The sequence below is a fragment of the Pleurotus ostreatus genome (genome assembly GCF_014466165.1).
Source record: "Pleurotus ostreatus strain PC9 chromosome Unknown scaffold_5, whole genome shotgun sequence".
Taxonomy (NCBI): Eukaryota; Fungi; Basidiomycota; class Agaricomycetes; order Agaricales; family Pleurotaceae; genus Pleurotus; species Pleurotus ostreatus.
In genome coordinates, this window is record NW_023503160.1 from 1,222,062 (window position 1) to 1,243,610 (window position 21,549).

Genomic DNA, 21,549 nt, shown 5'->3' on the forward strand with positions numbered 1-21,549 from the left:
GGAAATGAACGGAAGCGACAGAGCGCTACGAATGCAGACAACTACATGACGACGGACCTCTTTCACACGCCGTTTCTTCAGCGAGCGCCACCACAGATATCAGCCTCATACTCTCATCCCTTCTCCCTCTCCCCACCGCGCGATCCGCTTCCCCAGTTCCGTTTAACAGTTTGATGGCCTTAAGGCCCGACGGTGCTCGTTATCTTTCTTCTTGATGGGTGAAGTAGGAAAGAGCTCACGGACGTTTATTGTATTCTAATTTTAGTGGTGCAGGAGAGTGCCACCCTGTGACATAGCTCTCAAGAGCTGCTATAGAAAAAATCCCAAAGTCCAAGGGTAAGGGGGGTCAAGGTGGGTATTTCAACCATTGCAACAGAGGACGGCGTTGCCGTCACGGTGACAGTGGGTTTACACATCGCAAGTACATACAGGGATAATCTATATGTCCGAAGGATGTAGCAGGGATGAGTCCGACTAGATGTTGGTGATACGAGACCGAAAGCACGACGATACAGAGAGAGAGAGAGAGACGACGAGTACAAGAGCCTAACTAAACAGTAATCAAGTACGGGAGCGTCTGAACGGGTTGTGTATAGAGAAACGGGGCTTCTTAGAGGGGGAGGGTTGACTCTCTCCTTGAGCATGGGACGGAGTACTTTGTTCGTCGCCTGAAGGATCAGAGACACTGCGCCGTGCCAATGGCGGGGGTGCCGCGGCAGGCTGGGTGTGGGGGACAGGCTCTGTGGAGGGCATCGTCGACGCCTGCTGCGGCTCGGGTGCATGGAATCCTTGGTTCGAGTAAGATGGTTGGGGGGCTGGTTGGGGGGCTGGCTGGGGTGACCACGAACCATTGGGTGGGGAACCAAAGGGCGTACCACCCGGAGAAGACCCATACATGCCGGTGAAAGGGAATCCATAAGGCATACCATTCGCTGCTTGTTGTCCTTTCAGTTCAAGCATTATAAGCAACAAGCTAGGTACTTCAAGCAGCGCTCAACGTACGGTGGGTTTCAAAGAAATTGGAGTTTCCGTTCTGGGGGCTGTAATTAGCATGACCTCCGACGAAGCGCGCGCTCGGGGGGGCTATCGATAGCACGGTCAATGATAGGAACTTAAGAGGTAGCTAGCAACATACTGTAACCGCTGTTGTGGCACTGAGAGTTGAACATGTCCGACAAATTATTGACGGCGCCAACATGTTTGCTGTTATCAACGGACTGGACGTTGTTGGTCCCAATGTGAGAATTATTGTATGTGTTGGAAATAGCCATCTTTGTCGAGGAGGACCAGAGGATCAGAGTGCTGGAAAAAAGGCTGGGATGAGGAGTTCCGATTGATGTTTTCCGAGGAGGGAGTCCCTCTCCTGATTTATACGTGGAAGTAGCGGCCGATTTGGACGTATCCTAGGAGTCGAGGAGGCCTTGTCCTACATTCAGTCATAAGTAGAATCTTGGTGATCCGTCTTCATCAATTGGAATACATGGTCGTAGAAGGCAGTTTGACGGCATGTCAGATACACGAGGACAAGGGACAAGCGTCTCACCAATTTCTCAATATAGTTGCCCATGTCAAAGCGTGTAGACTTTACCGCCCGAGTGGGATGTTGTTGCCCAGCGGCCAATATTTGGCCTTATTTGGTGTAGCTTTGTACGTCCTCGTTCAGTGGACCCACACGCGCCCACAACCTAACAATGAGAAATACAGCGACATCCGTCTCGCTCCGTTTAGCCGTTGAGTCTTGCGATCTTCGTCTTACCTGTAGAACCGCAAAGTTCCTCAGCGGTAGCTTGTTGAGATAACAATAATTCATGGAGCTTCTCCTACATTTATCTCCTTGCGTGACAGGGTACACAGGGCAATTCATTATGAAGCTCTTGTACTTATTCTCTGGCATACACACGCTAGGCAGTGTCTGTCCGAGATCCAGATTTGTCCAGGATCCTTCAGCGCAGTGTGAGAATACCCGACGTCGTTGAGTTCGTCCTTCTGTCGCCAATATCCTTGCCCTCTTTTTTCTTCTTTAGGTCAGAGTTATCCCATATTCTCCAGAATTTCAGATTCTCGTCGCCTGCACCCGTGCAAACTACATCACCCGCGGGCCCAATAGCACTGAAAAGCACCCGTGAGTCATGGGCGTCTCGAATCTCAGCCACACGATCCATGCTTGGGTAGGCGTGAACCATGATTGAATTGGTCGGATAACCATGGGTGCTCAACAGCTCCTTCTTACCCGGCGCCCACAGGATGGAGGTTACCTGTGAAGGTGTTTGAACGGTGTGTAGGCGAGCGCCGGTGGTGCTGTTCCAAACGTTAATTGTCGCATCGTTGGTTCCTCCTCCAGAAGCGAGCAGAGAAGGTTGCCAGGGGCACCACGCAATCGCCTGTATGAGTGAGCAAAGACATCAGTTTATTGTCCTGTCTCCAGCGGTGTTCCCACAGACCTTGACTGCCGCGGTATGGTTCCTTTTCGTCCATTTGGCCGTCCCCCTGGCGCCTTCGCCCACGTCACCCAGGCGTGCATCCCAGATGTTAACCACATTGTCATTACCACCGCTCGCCAGGAGCTCGCCATCGGACCTCCATTTCAAACCGCAGACCTCTCCTGTGTGTCCCATCAGTTCCATCACCTTGTGTCTAGGCATGCGGACATCGTGATGCCAGATACTTCCGTCGCCACACCCTGAGCTCAAGATGTGCTGATACCACGATAAGACGGCGATCTGGCCCTGGTGACCTGCCATAGATCGTAATTTCTGTCCAGTCTCGACGTCCCATAGTTCCACATCGCCCGTTCCAATTCCAACACCCAAGTAGGCCCCGTCATTCGAGAAGTCAACGGCGGAGATGTATGCTCCTTCTGGTGCTTCTCCCAGCTGTGTTACTTCGCCTGTGTCTGCTCTCCAAACATATGTGCTGGTCTCCAGTGCCACAGCCACCGTATTCAGGCAGGACCAACTAAGCAAATTGAGATAAAAGTCGTCGACCATCCCAGGTGCATCCAGGACCCTCTCGGGTGTTGTTGAAATCTTCCGTGATTTATTGGTAGTAGCACCCGTTGAGCTCGAGATGGCACCGGGGCGAGCGTGGAGCGGGCGAGCGAATTCACGCTGCTGAGCGAGAGAGGTATCTCTGGATGGAAGGGGAGGTTGCTCATGGTAGCCGAGAATACGGCGGTTGACGGGGACACCCGTTGCTTCAGCAAGCCGGGCGGTGTGTCCAGGGGAGGCAGATGGCGGGTTGACCGAAAGCATGTCGAGAGGCGCTGTGATCTCTTTGTCGACATCGCGACTAGTTATAAACCGATCCCTCTGGTCAAGGCCAACTCGATTCTGAAACAAAGGGCTTGCCTCGAGGCTGCATTTAGACTCAAAGGGATATGCGTACCGTTGCGGGTGTTGACCTGGACCGTCTGATTTCGCTCTTTGGTTGTGGAGGCGGTATATAGTCCCTTGTAACCACATCTAATCGGCTTTCAATACCGCCTTTGCGAATGACACCTCCTCCTGCTTGTCTCTGCAACGAGTCCGCTACGTTGATTCCCCCGCTCGCCTGGCGTTTAGACGGTGAAGCCGGTCGAGATCGTGGTCTCGCAGAAGCAATAAATGGATTTGTAGTATCGAAAGCACCAGTGGAAGATTTGGATTTCAGAGGTGCTTTCGGACGCTTCGTTGGCGATGAATTCGAAGGCGCTAAGGACAGCGAGTTGATCCCCGAAAGAATAGAGGGTGTCAGAGGAGTTTTCGCCTCAGAACGAGCTCTTTGACGAGACGGTGTCTTTGGGTGCAGTGAAGACATTTCGGCGAGGTAGATGGTAACAGAACAAGTTGAATGTATGGCATGCGTCGAACATGCGGCGCCTATCGCCTCAACTTTGGGTCAGGTGATCGCGTAAAGGCCCTTGAAGATTATCTGAAGATACATGACTTCAAAGCTTCAAACTTTGCTTCAAGGGTTGCTAGTATACTCATATTATGCTCATGAAGTAATCTCGTTTAGTATGTGTCGAGCAATGCTCAATTTAGGCCGGCACATGCACTTGCTTTCTGGCGAGCACTGTGCTCTCGCCCCTAAGTAGCATTCCCACGCTTGCACGTCAAGCCCTGTGCTCACCGTCGTGCCCAAGTGCACAAACTGCTACCATGGTGAGTGAGACAGTTATACCTTCATGATCATTCGCGTTAACGACTGAAGATGCTCTCTAGCTCATCTTCTCCGTGTTCAAAACTCTCACAGACCAGCAAGTCACGGTCGAACTTAAGAACGACTTATCCATAACCGGCGTCTTGAAATCCGTCGATCAGTATGTTGAAGATTTCACATTGGCGTGCGTTAGGACTAACAGCATCTACAGGTTCTTGAATATTAGGCTGGATAATATCAAAGTCTTAGATGAAGCACGGCACCCACATATGGTGAGTCACCATCCTAACGCTGATCGCGTGCAGCTGCTCATGACCGATGCGTGTAGATGGCAGTGAAGAACTGTTTCATACGTGGATCGGTGGTGCGATACGTGCAACTGCCAGCGGAACATGTAGACACCCAACTTCTGGAAGACGCTACGCGGAGGGGTGCGTGTCCTATGTACAGGAATTGTCTCTGCGACTCATGCTCGACTTGCAGAGGCCCTCACCCAAGTAAAACGATGACACGGATACAGATATCCTTCCCAGTCAATTATTCGACTTCGCTGCATGATACCCTACCTACTTGGCTAGCCTGTATAGTTGAGATGGGTGCGTCTCAGAACTCTATCAAACAACGTGACGATGGAATCGCAATTAAGACAAGTACAATGCGAACGAATCAACTACAGCAGTATGCACAATAGCAGAAACAAGCTAACTTAAGTCAGGCTGCTTCCAGATTTTGACAGCCCCGTCCGCGCTCGCAGTAATCAATTCACCTGCATCCGTAGGATGATGTTCGGTCCAGGTGACAATTTTCTGATGTACCTTCGGCGGTGGGTTCGGAGGCATGGGTTTGGCCTGAGGTGCACTTGATTAGCCAACGTAAGATATCCATCGTGCAGCAACTTACATCCAATAAATCCCAAGCCCATACTTTCCCATTTTCATCTCCACACACCACAGTCGCTTCACCGTGGCCGAAACATGCCCTACATCGGTACGACGCGTTGAGATGCCCGGTGAAGTCATTGAGCATCTTCCCCGTGTACATATCCATCAGACGGATATGTGAGTCTAATGAGGTCACAAGCAGGGTCTGCGCATCTTGTGTTGGCATGACGGAGGTGACAGCTTCTACAAGGTCTGTTAGTGTCTGGATCCCGGAGGGGCATGTAGGGGAGAAAACCTACGGCCTATGAAATCGGACCGGAATTCTCCCTTGCGAAGATCGTACGTTCGAACGTATCCGTCGATGGAACCGGTGACAATGTATGTCGATCCAACATGAAGAGCTTGGATAGCATCTGTAGCGTCGTCTAAAGTCTGTATGGGTTGACGATTCATAGCGCTACGCTGATCAGTCGATGAGAGACAGGTTAGAGATACGATAATCTCACCGTAGATCCCATAGTCTGACGGTGGTGTCGAATGAGCCTGGACAGACTTCTTCAGATCTAACGTCAAGGCAGATTCATGAGGAACAGGTACCGCTTGCTAGCACGGTGGCTTGGTCGTTATATTCAACAGTGTATATCTTCCCCATGTGTCCGGATATCCGGCGTGTCGTTACACCAGTAGCCACATCCCAGACGAAAACCGAACGGTCTCCCCCTGAGGAAGCGAACTGTGCATTGTCGTGCGCACTATCCAAGAGTTGAGTCCCTACATCGGACCAGCATGAAGGAGTGCCATACATACTGAGAGACAGCACCTCGTAACCGTGTGCAGTGAAGGCCTTGATCTCTGTTCCCGACGTCGCGTTCCAGAGACGCACGCTGCGGTCTTGGCCACCAGTCATTATGTATTTCGCGCTTCCCTTGGAGTATCTGGCCACATTGACGGGCCCTTTGTGAGAACTGAGAGTAGCATGGAGTGTTCGAGCAATTGGCAGGGGACCACGGGATGGCGCCATGGCGAGGGAGTAGACGGGACGCGGAGAAACGATGAGTATAGGCGCCTAGATCACTTCTCTGTTATCTTTCCTCAGATGCCGACGACCAGGAAGCGAAGTCTGTCCCCTGCAGCGGCCATACTGCCTCCACCGAAACGACGTGAATTCTTGTTGAACACAAAGCCTCCGGATCCTGACAAGACAGGACTAGAGAGGCTCTACGACGAACTCATTGTCCACATATTCTCCTACCTCTCCTATGCCGACCTGTGCGCAGCTCAGGCAGCCAGCAGGAACTGGTACCGGCTGGCGTCAGATAATCACATATGGAAGTCACTCTACCTGAGTGCTTTCGGACGGACGAGACTGCGCGGGGCGAGGGGATTCGTGGATAGAACGGATGGGCGGGTGGTTAGACCGTTACCTGGGCGAGCCAAGGGTCACGAAGATACCAAGGACTGGAAATGGATGTTCAGAATCAGCTCAAATTGGAGGAGAGGTTCGTAGGAACGCGCAGAGCCGTCAACACTTACACTGAACTTATCCAGGACGGTGCAATGTTGAGCAATTGCATGAGCCGGTCGAGGGCGACACGGCCAATAGCGAGGATAACTGCCATGTTCTACTCGCTGGCCCGCTCATCATATCTGCGTCTGCTCAGATAACCTCCTCGCCTGTTATCTGCATCTACAAGCCAGCTGTAAATGCGGATAACACTCCTACCACCACCCTCTCCTGCCCCTCTGCTCATAATTTACCCTGTTCCGTGACGACGCTAGCCCTTGACCAGTCACATCCACGGGCAAGCAACACTCTCAAGGTTGTTGCATTCCTCTCCAGCGGGGAATTCCTGGTCTTCGATATAAATCATGAAGACCCGGCCAAGTCCACCCGGAAGCTTCTATACGTCCCAACTCATCGACCGGGGCAGCATAGGCTAGCCGACCGTACTTCACCTATTGTCCAGGCTGTATACCACCATCCCCTACTGATCAGTCTGTCGAAGACCTTTCAGCTCAGTATATATGACTTATCGAACAACGGCGCGCAACACATGCAAACGCTGTCGTCATATACATCGTATCCACCGACTTCCTTCGTGTTATCCACGCCGACACCGACAACATACAAACTGGTGATGGCATATGCAATACCCGTATACCCCTCTCACTGGACCGTAGGTGCGACGGAGCTCATTATTGCAGCCCATTCACCATCGCGGTCGTCCCTTTCTGAATCGTCCGAGCCACCGTCGCCTTCCTCGGTGTTCGGCCCCGGGCCCCTTTCTTCCCCTCTCACTGTCGTTTCTTCACGTACGGCGCGCGCTCTAGACGTTCCTCCAGGTTTCATCGACGACAATAAATTACGCCTTATGCGGGAACAATGGGGCCGCAAAGTCGCTCACGTTGCAGACACCCAAACTGATGGCAAGTGGCTGGTACTTGCTCCCGCACCGCGGGAGATGTCTTCCGATACACACCACCGCATCGCGAGTGCGAGCGCAACTCCGCCTCTTCGTTCGTCCACGACACTCCAACTCTACCGACTTAGTTTGCCGTCAGCCCCGGCTAGGCCTCACTCAACTGGTCAATCCAAAATCACATTTGTTCGCTACTTAGAAGGTCAGACGTCTCCTGTCTGTGCGCTTGCGTTAGCAGACGGTAGATGTGTGAGTTTGGGCATGAATGGGAGCATTTGGGTATGGGATCTTGAGAACGGAACTGGAGCTGAAGTAGCAGCACCCACTTCCATCCCTTATCATCTTGGATGGGAAGCAAGGCCTGGTAGCGTAGTGTTCGACGACAGACGCATAATCACAGCTGACCGTGACGGAATTGTAGTTCGTAGATTCGATATTTAAGACGTATTTTATTGGTTGTTGTGTAATGGTTTCAATTGTACAACATACTGACCGTACTCACACCCAACGGCACCGCAGGAAATTGTGGAAGACATAGCGTATATTGCAGCGTATCATGGATGAGACATGTGAGAAGTATTTGTTGATAACAAGCATAACCACCATAGTTTCGAAGACTCCATGCCTACCACAAACGTCACAGTGCGCGCCGCTGCATCAAGATGGCCATGTAAATAGTGACAAAATGTGGAGAATTAGGCGTGGGCGTGCTTCTGTTTGCCGGTTCTGATCTTGCGGAGGTAGAACTAGACAGATATCGGTAAGTACAGGTAAGATCAACCAAGAGAGAGGCATACCTCGAGTTCCTTGCCCTCGAGAATGTAGCCGTCAGCACGACCGGACTGGCCAGGTCGGCTTGAGATGGCAGCGTAAAGTCGGCCGGCAGCGAATTGCGACTCAAGTAGGGGGTCAATCTTACCCTCTAAAGTATGACATCAGCATCAGATACAGATGACAATGCGCAACTCAGACGAACCCTTCTTCCTCTCGTCAAGAATGCGCTGTACGTGCTGGGAGACTTTTTTGGGCTCTTCGTCGGCGGGGGCTTGAACTTTGCCCTTTTTGGTCACTGGTTGAGCGTACTATGTGCCAAGAGATAGTTAATATCTATCCACACCCACAGATATAGCGATATCACTTACGTGAGCTTCGTACCATTGGCGGAAGGGAGTAGCATCGATCTGGATAATGGCGCTCTTCACGAGGGTGTTGGTTCGGACGAGCTCGTTGTTCGATGCGTTGTAGACCTACAGAAACCGGAATCACAATCAAAGGAACGATAATCATGGCACTGATCTTATACGCACGACACCGATAATCCTCGTCTTCCTCGTCACAGTCTCAGAGCCCCAAGCAAAGTTACCGGCCTCGAGACGAAGGGCACGGAACTTCAAGTTTCCTCCACGGACGCGGACAGTGTGAACACGTTTGGCACCCAACTTGGTGTTGGCAGGTTGACGACCGAGCTCAAACTTTCTCTTCTTGCGGTAGTGTGCGCGTTGTGCGCCGGAGGCAGAGCGTTTGTGCCTTGAGGTTCGGGAGATACCTATCAGTGTAAGAGATACATTCAGCCTTCATTAAATTTTGGGGAGGGGGGGCAGCACGAACCCATGGTCGAAGTCTTGAGGGATGGCGAGCGAGATCTTGGACGATACTTTGTGATGATACCTCTACAATCCCACGCCTTAAGGTTCAAGTATTTACGTCTCCGATTCGGTCGAAGCCGACTCTCAGCCACGTGCCGATGTGGATCCCCTGTCACTACATGGGATCGTTAGCTCTTGACCACCATGTTCCTCTCTGGCTGCAACAACACGAGCTTTCACTGGAGGTGCGTGCTTCTCTGCCGGGAGCTGACCGGCGACTCAACAATATCACCGTCGCAGAATTTCATTCCTGCTTATTTCCTAATGACATCGTTCAGGTCAACGATGTACTGTAACATTAGAACATTGTCAATGGCTTTTGTCGCGACGAATCACCGAAGCCTTTAGTACAACGCTGTCCACGTCTCCGTGCTTGCTGCTGAATGAATTCCTCAAACTCGATTCCATACTTGTAGCGCTAATCAAGATGCAGATTCTCCGCGCGCCTCTCAGTTGGTTCCCACTTATCCTCGTACCACAGGCCTTCAGGAAGACTCGGGAGCTTCCTGAAGCTCTTCGATAGATACCTCTACGTAAGCACATATATGCCCTTAGACCGACATCGTTCTGACAGGTGACTAGAGATCTGAATAATATCGGCTCACCATCTGAGCATCAGCTGGTTCGTTACGAAAGCATCTGCAAGGCAGAGGGCGTCAATGCCTCGTTGAATAAGCTAGTCCTCAAGGTCGAGATTCCCTCAGCTTGAGACTCCATCTTCCGGCAGCCACCCCGATTTCCCACTTTGATTTGACGTATCATTTGATATTCACCTTATCCTTCTGAAACCCGCCGATAGCCCCGATATACCTCAGCAAGCCGAAAACATCGTCGTACAATGGAATACTTAAAGATCTACAAGGATGACTTTCGACACGCCCGACGTCTCTACGAAGATAAAGCGTTCGACGGCTCGCGCCGTTAAACTCAGGAATCGCTTTTAACAGATAGTGTATATTGCCTCCTACTGGCACCATTCTACTCTATCATTAATGCTCATACTCCAGGGGCGTTCCCAATATCGTCGATGGGTATCGCCTGACGATTGCTGGGTATTTACTTTGGCAAAGGCGTCGTTTCGCGTGGAACCGTTATTGGTATGTGATTCCAGAGAATCACTGCCTTGCACGTCCGCGAAGACAGCCATCAACTTTACGTCCTCGATACAGAATCGTACGTCTCACCCTCGATCTCGAGTGTCATGTGTGTATTTAATAGTTCTGAAGTTCCAGTGTCAGCACTTCGGCGGCGTGTCGTCGGACAAATGAATGGATTCTCGGCCTCAAACTGTGGTCTACTAGGCTGGAGCTTTGATGTCCATGGCGGGCCGCAACATCTCTACGACCTGTCAGTGCCCTGGTGGCCTGTGGTTCCGGCTTCTATCGAGCTCAAGTAACATTCATCCCCTTCGAGGTCACCCGTCAAGATCGGTGACAAAACAAAGCATACCAATCCCACACTGCCACTAGCGCTATGAACATATTTAAGCACTGCCCTTGTCTCTTTCTCCTACCTCAAGTAGCTTCGCCTCGTCCAAGCCCTCGCATTCACCCTCGCATTCGCCATGCCTTTCTTCGACAAGGCCTCAGACTTCACTATCACCGACAGTACAATGAACGATGTTGCCGGGGATTATCGCATGAATAAAACTACGAACAACACCACTGCCACTAATTCCAACAATACTACCACCGAAACTGTGACCGATTCTTACAACGACTCCTCAAAAACTGTTCCTAATGGTGGGTTTGCCATTTCTCTTGCCTAAATGCGTGATACTGACGTCGAATGGTCATTAAGGTGTTGGCAGGCGGGACAGAGGTCAGTGCTTCTAGCTGTACTTTGCCATGCGTGGAGTTAGATGATCGACATTTGGAGCTCCGAAAAAGTAGTCAGAGCAAGATAATCCAGCGCCTTCGCAGCCGTTTGCACTTCAGACCATGTATTCCCGGTGCTCGTCCTACGTGCTTTGAAGCGTATTCAAATTGTCATAGTTGTATACTGTATTCTAATCGATGGATAACGAACGTTGGTGGGACAATTCCAAAACCAGTTATTGATATTGAGAGGTAGAAAGGAAGTGTTTGCAGATATAAATCTCAAAGATTTGCTATCGCTAAACCATGTATCTTTACGAAGAAATCCTGGTAGCGATTGCGCAAGACGGCCATCAGCTTTGCGTCCTTGATGGCGGTATCATACAGAATCGTACGTCTCACCCTCGATCCCAAGCACCATGCGTGGGTTTAATAATTCTGGAGTTCTAGTGCTAGGAAGTCTTCAACGGCGCGTCGTCGGACAAATGAATGAGCTCCCATCCTCAAACAGTAGCCTACTAGGCAGGAGCTTTGGCGTCAACGGCAGGCGCAATCTAGTATGCTAAATAACAGTGCCTGGGGGACTGTCACGGTGGCCGTTCGAGCTTCTATCGAGCGCCAGTATCACTCACCCCCCTTCGAGGTCACCGGCCGAGATATGTGACAAGCCATATCAACTCCTCACGCGTTACAACGGTCCTTAAGACTTATCGATCTTCACTTTCCTCACTTTCACCATGCCTTTCTTCCCTAACGCAACTGGCTTCACTGTCGAAAAAACCACGATGAACGACATTGCTGGGAATTATACCGAGGACAATAACACCACGAACAACACTACCACTGATTCCAACAACACTAAAGCTGAAACTCTTACCAATTCCCACAACAATTCTTCACAACGCATTGCTGTTGGTGGGTTTACCATTCCTCTCACCGTTGATGTGTCATACTGACGGCGGCCCATGATCAATCAGGTCCTGGCAAACGGGGCAGAGGTATACGATCCTAGTTGTATCTTGTCGTGGATAGGGTGAGACGATCGGTTTTTTGCAGCTCCGAGAAAGTAGCCAGAAAGGTTTTGCTTCTTCTCTTTCTCTTACGTGTGATAAGTTACTGATGTCGAATGATTGATTAGGTGCTGCTAAGTGGACCAAAGGTAAGCGATCCTAGTTGCATCTTGTCATTAATGTAGTTAGATGAGAGTCGTCGCCGTTGGCAGAGAGCAAACTCAGCAACTCCGCAAAAGTTCTTTCTTGCATTTTTGTAGTTCCGATCCCCTCCTTTGTGCTATGAAGCGTATTCAGACTGTTACATGTTCTTCTCTGGCTGCAACAAAGCGAATTTTCACTGGATGTGCGTGTCTCTCTGCCTTGAACTGATTGATGATTCAATAGCACCATAGTTGCAGAATTTTAGTCCTGTTCACCTTCTAATGATACCGTTTAGGTCAACGATGTACTGTAACATTGGAACATTGTCAAGGGCTTCTGGCACGACGGATAACTGAAGTTTTCCGGACAGCGTTCCTCACGTAATTGCCACGCATATAGCGCATGTTGAACGCGCGTTTGTGCTGCAGCCCTTAAATAGCTGACTGCGTGCATGCACCCGAATGAATGCCTCAAACTCGATTTCATACTTGTAGCGCTAGCCAAGATGCAGATTCTCAGCGCGCCTTTCAGTTGGCTTCGACGTATCTTCAAGCCTCGCGCCATCACACTACAGGACGACTCGGGAGCTACTTCTGTCCTGAACAGAGAACTCGAGCAGATCCTTGAATCTACGACATACTCGACTACGCGAAAGGTATTCTAGCATGACGCTAGTTCTATGGCTTGTGCTGATCTTCTTCTCTTTCCGGAAGGTCATAAGACAGGAATTGCAATCATTCCTGAAGCTCTTCGATAAATACCTCTATCATAGTGCCAATGGCCATAGCTTGTAAGCGTATATATGCTCTGAAATTGGTGTTATTCAGATATGTGGCTAGGGATCTGACGAAGATTACCCCACCTTCCAAGCATCAGCTTGTTCGTTACGAAAGTATCTGCAAGGCAGAGGACGTCAACGCCTCGTTGAGTAAGCTAGCCGTCCTTAAGGTCGATATTTCCTCAGGTTGGAGCTCTCCATCTTCTGGCCACCGTACTCCCAAAATACTGATATGACCCTCCCTAGATTTGGTTGTACTTGGTGGTCAGGACGGAGGGTCTTTCCTAGACTTGACAGTGCAGCAGATTTCCAACCTCAGTTCGACATATGATGTTGATATTCCACTTATCCTCTTGAAATCCCTCGATAGCCTCGGCAGTTCTCAGCAACCAGAAAATATCGTTACTATAATGCAATCGAAGTACCCCAAAATCTTCAAGGACGCAGACTCGCCCTACAGAGTCTTCAGGAGTGCTAGTGGCGGCTTTGACTGGTGCCCCGCCGGAAACGGCGATATATACAATACTATTATGCGGTCTGGCATGCTAGATCAATTGCTATTGCAAGGGAAAGAGATACTGTTCGTATCCAACTTGGACAATCTAGGCGCAACGTTCGTCCTCCCTTCATGTAATCGTCGTAGTCTCTTGCCTGATCATACATGGCACGCACAGGGTCGATCCTCAAATACTGCAGCACATGGTGGCCACAGAGACAGATTTCATGTTGGAAGTGGTCGAGAAAAGACGAGGGCAAGCAAAGGTTGGTGATATATCTCGTCTCGAATCACTCAGCTAACAAGAAAAACGCAGAGCGACATCTTGGTTTCCTCTGCGGGTCAGCTTACCTTGTTGATGGAGAATCATGTTCCTTCCGATCGCTTCGACGATTTTCAGTTCGGTATGCGCCCTTGATTCTATTTCCCTTCTTTCATTAACTCTTGACGTACAGCTCAAGGGTTCAAGCACGGAAATACCGGAAGCCTGTGGATTAATCTTCCTGGTAAGTAGTTTCTTCCTTCGCCGAAATAACCAACCAACTCTCGTTAGCATTGAAGAGGGCCATGGAGCAGGATAGTATGCATTTGGACGTCGTCGCAAACACTACAGTTACTTCGGATAACCGTAGCATCATCCAGGTACGTAGGACACCCTTACGTGCTTATTTATACATGCGTCTTACTGATTTTCAGTTGGGAACCTCGGCGGAGTCTGGCATACAGTGCTTTAAGAAAGCCCTGGGCGTACACGTCCCAAGCCACCGATTCCTGCCAGTCAGAACTTGCTCTGACCTGTTGTTGGTGAAAAGCAATGTCTTCTCCCTTCGACACGGTCGACTTTGTCTGAACGAAGCCAAGGTATTCAACGATTTGCCCGTCATCAAGCTCGGTGATCGCTTCCACCAGGTAGTATATATTCCTCCACTATATTGCCTTTGTTCTGCTTTATCACTGATGCGCACTCACAACCACAGGCATCCGATTTACTGGAACGCTTCAAAGATATTCCCAATCTCGTCGATTTGGATCACCTAACGGTTGTTGGGGATGTCCACTTTGGCAAAGGCGTCGTTCTACGTGGAACCGTTATTGGTATGTGATGGCACAGGATTGCTACCAGGCACGTTTATGAAGAACTCTCCGCAGTGATTGCACAGAACGGCCATCAACTCTACATTCCCGATAACAGTATCATAGAGAATCGTATGTCTCACACTACACTCCTAAGCACCACGCGTGTACTTACTACCTGGAAAGGTTTAGTATCGGGAAGCCTCACTTCAACGGTACGTCGTCCCGATAAATTAATGCATCCTCATCTCATGCTTACATCGTGGTCTACTATACAGGAGCTTTGACACCGACACGCGGAATACCTATGCCCTATGCCCAACTACCAGTGCCCAGGAGGCCTGCGGACGTTTCATACAGCTTCTATCGAGCGCTAGTACCATTATTTACTCTCTTCTTCGAGGTCACTGGCCAGGATAGGTGTCAAAACACATCAATCCCACACTGCCTTAGGCGCTATAAGGCATATATCTAACCATCGTCGCCTCTTCCTTCACTTCAAGCCGTTCTGCCTCGAATTCGCCCTCGCCCTCACCATGCCTTTCTTCAAGGATGCCTCCAACTTCACTATCAAAGACGCTACGATGAATGATATTGCTGGGAATTATGAAGAGAATAACACTACAAAAAATAACACTATCACTGACTCCCACAACACTACCACCGAAACTATCACCGATTCGCACAACGACTACTCACGGAGTATAGTCAGTGGTGGGTTGGACACCTTTCTCACTTACATGCGCGATACTAACGTTGCAGGGTCAATTAGGACCTAGCAAGCGGGGCTCAGGTATGCGATCGTAGCTGTATCTTCTTATGGAGTAGTAAATGATTATTGGTCGCAGGTCGGAGAAAGTAGCCAGCGCAAGCTCCAGCTCCACGCCTTCGCAGAAGCTCTGTGAATATGTGGAATACACAACTTCTTAATCCCCGTCCTTCGTACTGTGAAGCGTATTCAGGCTGTTAAATTAGTTAGTCTATTCAAATTGATCCATAATCAACGGTGGTGGGAAAGGCCCGAAAGTAATTATCAAGAGGCCAAAAGAGAGCGGTTTACAGATATAAACCTATGTACATAGGTATAGTTTCGAATCCTCTAAGCAAGCACGGAGCACAGGTCAAGTATCAACGTATGTATAAAGAGGATATCTTCTGCTGGCTAGTAATAACGTATACGCAAGTCCGATTGAAATTGTCCCTCATGGTTAGTCAAATAAAAGGCACCGTAAACAAACGATAGAAGGAGGGGATGTACCTGTAACAAGTACAAGGTGGCAACTGTGGGGGACGGAGACAACGAGGAGAACGGATGGGGTGAAACGAATGGGGTGAACAATTCAGGAGGATTGAAAAGGGGCGCATTAGAGCTCCTACAGAAAGGAACGAACATGATACAAGTCAGTACACCCGGCCACGTATCACCACAAAGAAGAGAGGTACGCACAATCATGTTCAAGTTTCCAGAAAGAAGACCTGCAGGATGGCAGATACGCACGCGCACGTCAAAAGTCAGCGCTGCGATCAAAATAGATTTGCATGGAAGGGGGAAACGCACGGTTCTCGAGTATGCATCCATCGGGGATGTCAATCCTCTGCCCCTCATTCGCCACGACGATGACGGTTCCTCGAAGGGTTACGTTGCGCCCGAAGTACACGTCGCCCGTGACAGTCAGATGGTCGAGTTCGAGGATGCGTGGGATCATCTTGAAGCGTTTCTGGAATTGCGCGATCTGTACATGCGAAAAGGTTCGTTAGTCGATGTTTTTAGACGAAGTCCAAGGTACGACGAAGCAGTGAATGGAACAAGTGGGTCGTTCGGTAGAAGGCCCGATGAGTGTGCGAAGGCACCACTTGAATGATATAGATAATTTGCGAAGGGAAAGGGGGACAGGGGAAGGCGCATCTATGAAACGAACGGGGAACGGAAGAGGGGGGGAAAACACAACAAACCTTCTTGAAATGATCTCCCAGCTTGATAACAGGGGTAGTTTCGAACATTCTCTGCTCATTGATAACCAATTGTCCATGCTGCAGCGAGTAGATGTCGCTCTTAATGAGGAGTAGATCGGAACACGACTTCACGGGCAAGAAGCGTTTCCGTGGGACGTTGATACCGTGGGCGTTCTTGAAGTGCTTGATGGCGGCACCGGCAGCGGTTTCCAACTAGTGAAATGGAGAACGTGTAAGATACATGGGAGCTACGGCGGAGAAATAATCAAACCTGGATAACTGCTTGGCCATCATCAGTGGTCTTTGGGTTGATAATGATCTCCAAGTCCATCGCTTCCGTCTCCATGATGCGCTTGAGAGCTATCGGAACGCAAATAAACATACATACAAGGGCCGATGAAGAGAAATCTCACCTTTCAGGTTAACCCACAAGTTGTTCGTGTTGAAGATCTTGAATTTGCGAACTAAATAAAAGTTAGGCATGAAGAAATGTCTATATGCGCGTAAACTGACCAGACTTGAAGTCCTCGACGTGTTCTGACGGCACTTGGGCAATTTCCAGAAGACGAATAGAGCCCTCGTAGTCAATGAGAGTACCACCCTGGATATCGTCGTCAGAATGACTATAACGCAGTTCCTCGGAAGCTACTTGCCTTGACATCGGCCTTGGTCTTGTCGGTGACCTCCATGATGAACTCGGAACCAGAGTCAATCATATGTTGAAGGATGCTCTCATCGACACTACACAGAACGTTCAGAAGGAAGTCCCACTGAGTCCAAATGAGGAACTTACACGGCACCAAGGTTATCTGAGTTGGAGATGAACAGGTACTCCTTACCCTCAGACAGTAGTTGATCGAGGACACCGGAGTGCAGCAGCGCGTTGTACACATCACCATGACCGGGAGGGTACCATGCCTTCTTGTCGTCATCGGCGCGTTTGGGGCATGGGAGGAGAGTTTCCTTGAAGATACGTGGATACCGCGACTGGTTGAAGGTGGTGATTCGTAACTGTTGATTCGCGTACTTCTTGATGATGCGAAGGGTGTCCTCGTGGGTGTTGAACGATGTCATGAGAATCAGAGGAACATCGACGCGGTAGGTGGTGTTGAGATGCTCGATTTGTCTGACGGTAAGATCGAGGAATGTCATGTCATTCTTGACCTCAAGAGCACTCTTGGCACCAGTCATACCTGGGCAGATGTAGGTGATCTGGAACTTTGAAAAGATATGGACATACCCATGGATGTACCAAGACCACCGTTAACCTTGAGAACAGCGAGCTTGTTGAGGTTCTTCGCATCACCGGCTGGGAGATCAGAGTATGGCACGATCTGGTCATCAGCTGGCGACTTGATACGGTCCCAGTCGCTGGAAAAGAGGGAGGGTCAGATCCTTGGCAAGCAAAGAACGAGGATATATGCGCACAGAGGGACACTCTTGGCTCGCTCAGCCAAGTAGCGGGTGAAGAGGTAAAAGAAGGACTGCATTTCTACATCGAACGCCTGTCGATCGGGTATGTTGAGCACGATCGACGGTGATCAGGAAGGACTGGAGGTAAGTACCTTTTTTGTCTGGGGATCGTCTACGGTGCTGACAAGACGACTGATTTCGTTGCGCATGGCTTTGGCGGCTACTCCGGTAGTGGCCGTCTTGAAATCGATATGGCTTGTCCCGCGAACGCGAGCGTTGAAAGAGTCGGGGCGGGGCATGAGGGAATCCTGGGAGGACATTGTGGGGGATCTGGTGGATGAGGAGGGGGATGAGGATGGTGGTGGTCAGAGTTTAAGAAGGATTTTGGGAAACGCACTGGATATGGTTGATGTAGATGGGCTGGGTTGTGTTTGTGGAAATGAGCTGAGGCGCTGATTGGGTACGGGCTGGAGGAGCTCGCGGTCTGTGGTGACGTTTGTGTTCTGGAAGTGGTGCGAGCCACGGGTCAGTTTGCTCTTGAAAAGCTTGAACTGGTTCCTCTCTGATTGGCTCGCAGATCCAGGCGTTCTTGAGGGTGTCGGCGAGTGTCGGTATGGCCACCAAGTTCGTTCTGGGCGAGAGAAGTCGTTTATTGGCTCTTGGTGAGGCTCGTTGGTCAAAATGATGGTGGTTCTGGGTCGACAAACGTGCTTGCATATAACGCAACGGCCTGAGTAGCCAATTGTCGGCCCAAGCTCGCCAGAATTCACGCTTTTCCGCTGACGACTCTCAAGCCTGCCCTTTATAGCCCAATGCTCCTCATATTTTCGTCAAATATCTCAATTCGGCGCCAACCCGTTGATCTACGCTTCGATCAGTTACAAATGGCGCATGCCAGGGCAGCCTTCCTATCAAAGCTTCCGCAAGGCTGCCCTACCGCAACTAGAACTCCCACCGAAATCAGAGTCAACCGCCGCTTAACCGGCTGAAAATTCGTCAATATTGGGCCTTGCTCGCCGTGAGTCTTGGAGTTCTGAATTCTGCGTCCAGAACGCCTGTCTGATTGCTAGACGTCAGTGCTATCTTAGAGTCCCATCGGGCGTTGTTCTGTGCCTCATTCCATGCTAAAATCGCACGTTGAGCTCTTAATATTGCACCTTCTTCAGGGATGCTTTGCCCTACGTTGCCACCACTATCTACACATACCGGCGCCGACGTCTAACTGACGTACTCAAATCCCAGATTGCCTCACCTTCGCCAGCCCGTAGCTCCTATCTCCTCCTCAAGCTCTACGATTAGGCCATGCGGTGGCCAAGGAACGAATGAAGATGCTATTATTGTCGGGAATCAGTGTCAGTGCCAACAAGGTTACGTCTGGAAGTACCTCACTCGGTGACGGTCTTCGCCGTATTCGCTTCTCAACACATCGCCGAATCTGCAAATTCAATTGTCGGCGTTGAATGTGCATCTCATCAGCCTAATGTCGTGCGGTAGCGGCTTGCCCCTTGGTCGGGTCTGTTTTTGGTACTCGGCGGCTTCCCATCCTATCGTGGTTGAGGGGTTTGGCATTCTTCCTCTGATAGGCACCGTCACGTCGACTCAATAATAAACTGTCAGAGACCGTCGTGGCCCAATGTGAAGTACCTGCGAGTATGTTATGATCGGTGCTCTCTGCTGGTAGCTTCAACCCCATCGGAATCGTACACTGGACTTCCCACCTGGCCACGCGCCAAAAACAGGACTGGTCCGCCGTACGAGCATCCGCTATCTCAAATGTCGATGCGGATGCGCTTCTTGTCAGCCCCTCCCACGGCGGCCTTGAGCTTGAGGCTCAGTGTGTTGTATCAGCGTTTTATCGGCTCGATAATACGCCTCAGCAAATGATCCCGAGCCTAGCATGGACGAACAAAGAATAGTGCTTAGCTTCATACGGAGTCTTGCAAGGCTAAGCACTTGCAAGTGCACTTCGTCAGTGTCTGTTGCCGGTGAGTATTCCTACCAACCCGAGTCTGGCGGAGTAGCACTGAAAGTCAAAGTCGTTCATCCTTTGATTTATATGTAGCTTAATCCCGCGCCCAAGAGCATGTAATCTATCATTATGATTGCGTATCGCTAGCAATTGTTGGACGGCGGTATCGGTACAATCCCTCGCCGGCATCGCCTTTACCAACTGCCAGTGATTGATCCGAGGTTCGCTGTTGTGATTTAGACTTGAACTTTTCATGGCCGAAGCCGCAACTGTGTCCATTCAACTGTGTTGCAGCTCATTGAGTCCACTCATTCATCCAGCAACAAGTTGGGCAGAGAGGCCATTCCACCATGTGCGTATACACGGCGCTCGCACGTCGCCTAATCGATTGATTACACTGCCACCCAGATATCCGAATCATGTTCGTATCCTGTTGTATCTCGGCTTCCGTCGTCCTCCGTGCGACTCCTTGGCGAGTTCAAGGCAGGCCTTACCTCCAAGTCGCCTTCCCGCTTCTGGAGAATTCTCGCAGATACTGGGAAGATAATGCACCCATTGAACTGGTGTGGATACCTACTCCCGAGTCCCGACGCGCGAAACGCAAGTAACAATGCGATGGAGTTCCGACATAGTGCATTGGCGAATGGAAATCGGGTTTGAGTCCCTGCTAATTGGTTAGTCTTGGGCGAAATACAGTGCCAGCGTAGGACCACAGGCCTTCTCGCGTTCTGCTTCTTCTGTTGTCTCCCGCCTTGACGTTCTTACCAGTTCTGAAGGTGAGTGAATTCTATTCTGTGTGTCATGTCGGGCCGGCCGTACATGCTATCCGAAGGACATTCTTCTCGTACCGACGCCCTTATTCCCTGTGTATCTCAACAAGATCATACGTAGGATTGGTTCGATATACTCCTTATACTCCCCCAGTGGCATGATAAAATAGCGAACACGTCGATGCATCGCGCAAGAACCCCCATTGAACTTCCTAAAGGACATAGCTCGCAAACCGTCAATAACAGACCTGTCCCTAGCGGTTGCAGCCGCACGAGACTTCGAACTTTGTATCATCTGTCGACGTGGAATATGCGGTGTAAATCCCATCTGTCCAACGTCTCTTCTATCTCTTTTTCGCTAGGAACACGAACAACAAGCCGTACTGTCCGCGAACATCAAAATACAGGGGACAGGGGATGATCCCCTTTATCATGACATGCGAAGAGAGAAGCAGCAAGAAGCCATACCGATAACTATGTATGTACAGATATCAGGCTCAGGGGATCATCGAGGCCTGGCCCGCTACGGAGCAGGATGATAGAGATGATAGCACCCGGGCACTCTGAGCTTGTCATGAGAAGCACCAAAAGAAAGTTTGAACGATTGTGATTACGCTCAGTCCGCTATCTACGTTGTGCCATTAGTATGCATCTACCCATGGGCAATGGCGTCAGCTCAGCGTTCTTTGATCCCTGATCATGGTAAAGGCGTGTACGTCCCCAGGCCTCGAGATAAGTTATGTACGCGCACCAACGTGCTGTTCGTTGTTTTCGCTGTTGAACGTTGAAACGTTGATAAGCAACATTGGCTTCTAGTCGCTGTCGCCACTGGGGCTTGGCGATGGCAGATATCTGATCAATATAAGTGGAGCACTCAGGGATTACAATAAGTGCGGCTTCTGAACTAAAGCTTGTACATACAGCATACAGATTATCATTCTCCACAACGCGCCATCGTTGCCATGTGTGTACATAATTTGGAGCTTGTTTGGAGCCCTTCAGTTTTGTTGCTGTTTCCGTGTGTCAGATTATAGTGGA

At 50.1% G+C, this 21,549-nt stretch overlaps 10 protein-coding genes across 10 annotated transcripts; 5 read left to right on the forward strand and 5 right to left on the reverse strand.

Moving 5' to 3' along the window:
- Positions 1–561: 561 nt before the first annotated feature.
- Positions 562–1,271, reverse strand: PC9H_007404 (uncharacterized protein; the record flags this gene model as incomplete). Its single annotated transcript, XM_036776935.1, has 3 exons — positions 562–944; positions 1,003–1,083; positions 1,136–1,271. The coding sequence occupies 3 exons, from the start codon at positions 1,269–1,271 to the stop codon at positions 562–564; spliced, it is 600 nt and encodes a 199-aa protein (XP_036630555.1).
- Positions 1,272–1,943: 672 nt separating this feature from the next.
- On the reverse strand, positions 1,944–3,795 carry CDC20 (ubiquitin-protein transferase activating protein; the record flags this gene model as incomplete). Its single annotated transcript, XM_036776936.1, has 3 exons — positions 1,944–2,381; positions 2,442–3,329; positions 3,385–3,795. 3 exons carry the CDS (start codon positions 3,793–3,795, stop codon positions 1,944–1,946), a joined length of 1,737 nt encoding a protein of 578 aa, XP_036630556.1.
- A 344-nt stretch (positions 3,796–4,139) lies between these two features.
- Positions 4,140–4,649, forward strand: LSM2 (U6 snRNA-associated Sm-like protein LSm2; the record flags this gene model as incomplete). The annotated part of the gene is made up of 5 exons (XM_036776937.1): positions 4,140–4,142; positions 4,203–4,300; positions 4,352–4,412; positions 4,469–4,571; positions 4,624–4,649. The coding sequence occupies 5 exons, from the start codon at positions 4,140–4,142 to the stop codon at positions 4,647–4,649; spliced, it is 291 nt and encodes a 96-aa protein (XP_036630557.1).
- A 192-nt stretch (positions 4,650–4,841) lies between these two features.
- Positions 4,842–6,042, reverse strand: PC9H_007407 (uncharacterized protein; the record flags this gene model as incomplete). The annotated part of the gene is made up of 6 exons (XM_036776938.1): positions 4,842–4,988; positions 5,041–5,264; positions 5,321–5,478; positions 5,528–5,564; positions 5,619–5,773; positions 5,825–6,042. 6 exons carry the CDS (start codon positions 6,040–6,042, stop codon positions 4,842–4,844), a joined length of 939 nt encoding a protein of 312 aa, XP_036630558.1.
- Positions 6,043–6,117: 75 nt separating this feature from the next.
- PC9H_007408 (uncharacterized protein) lies at positions 6,118–7,882 on the forward strand (the record flags this gene model as incomplete). The annotated part of the gene is made up of 2 exons (XM_036776939.1): positions 6,118–6,520; positions 6,570–7,882. 2 exons carry the CDS (start codon positions 6,118–6,120, stop codon positions 7,880–7,882), a joined length of 1,716 nt encoding a protein of 571 aa, XP_036630559.1.
- A 254-nt stretch (positions 7,883–8,136) lies between these two features.
- Positions 8,137–9,053, reverse strand: RPS8A (ribosomal protein S8A; the record flags this gene model as incomplete). The annotated part of the gene is made up of 6 exons (XM_036776940.1): positions 8,137–8,187; positions 8,239–8,363; positions 8,418–8,523; positions 8,584–8,688; positions 8,749–8,987; positions 9,050–9,053. The coding sequence occupies 6 exons, from the start codon at positions 9,051–9,053 to the stop codon at positions 8,137–8,139; spliced, it is 630 nt and encodes a 209-aa protein (XP_036630560.1).
- A 1,598-nt stretch (positions 9,054–10,651) lies between these two features.
- On the forward strand, positions 10,652–10,922 carry PC9H_007410 (uncharacterized protein; the record flags this gene model as incomplete). The annotated part of the gene is made up of 2 exons (XM_036776941.1): positions 10,652–10,829; positions 10,888–10,922. 2 exons carry the CDS (start codon positions 10,652–10,654, stop codon positions 10,920–10,922), a joined length of 213 nt encoding a protein of 70 aa, XP_036630561.1.
- A 719-nt stretch (positions 10,923–11,641) lies between these two features.
- Positions 11,642–11,916, forward strand: PC9H_007411 (uncharacterized protein; the record flags this gene model as incomplete). Its single annotated transcript, XM_036776942.1, has 2 exons — positions 11,642–11,819; positions 11,882–11,916. 2 exons carry the CDS (start codon positions 11,642–11,644, stop codon positions 11,914–11,916), a joined length of 213 nt encoding a protein of 70 aa, XP_036630562.1.
- Positions 11,917–12,509: 593 nt separating this feature from the next.
- Positions 12,510–14,693, forward strand: UGP1_1 (UTP-glucose-1-phosphate uridylyltransferase; the record flags this gene model as incomplete). The annotated part of the gene is made up of 13 exons (XM_036776943.1): positions 12,510–12,713; positions 12,772–12,848; positions 12,898–13,022; positions 13,083–13,449; positions 13,511–13,598; positions 13,649–13,736; positions 13,788–13,838; positions 13,886–13,974; positions 14,029–14,241; positions 14,310–14,427; positions 14,482–14,538; positions 14,593–14,621; positions 14,685–14,693. 13 exons carry the CDS (start codon positions 12,510–12,512, stop codon positions 14,691–14,693), a joined length of 1,515 nt encoding a protein of 504 aa, XP_036630563.1.
- A 1,077-nt stretch (positions 14,694–15,770) lies between these two features.
- Positions 15,771–18,092, reverse strand: UGP1_2 (UTP-glucose-1-phosphate uridylyltransferase; the record flags this gene model as incomplete). The annotated part of the gene is made up of 12 exons (XM_036776944.1): positions 15,771–15,776; positions 15,854–15,882; positions 15,965–16,139; positions 16,360–16,572; positions 16,631–16,719; positions 16,773–16,823; positions 16,873–16,960; positions 17,019–17,100; positions 17,153–17,552; positions 17,600–17,730; positions 17,788–17,864; positions 17,925–18,092. 12 exons carry the CDS (start codon positions 18,090–18,092, stop codon positions 15,771–15,773), a joined length of 1,509 nt encoding a protein of 502 aa, XP_036630564.1.
- Positions 18,093–21,549: the final 3,457 nt, after the last annotated feature.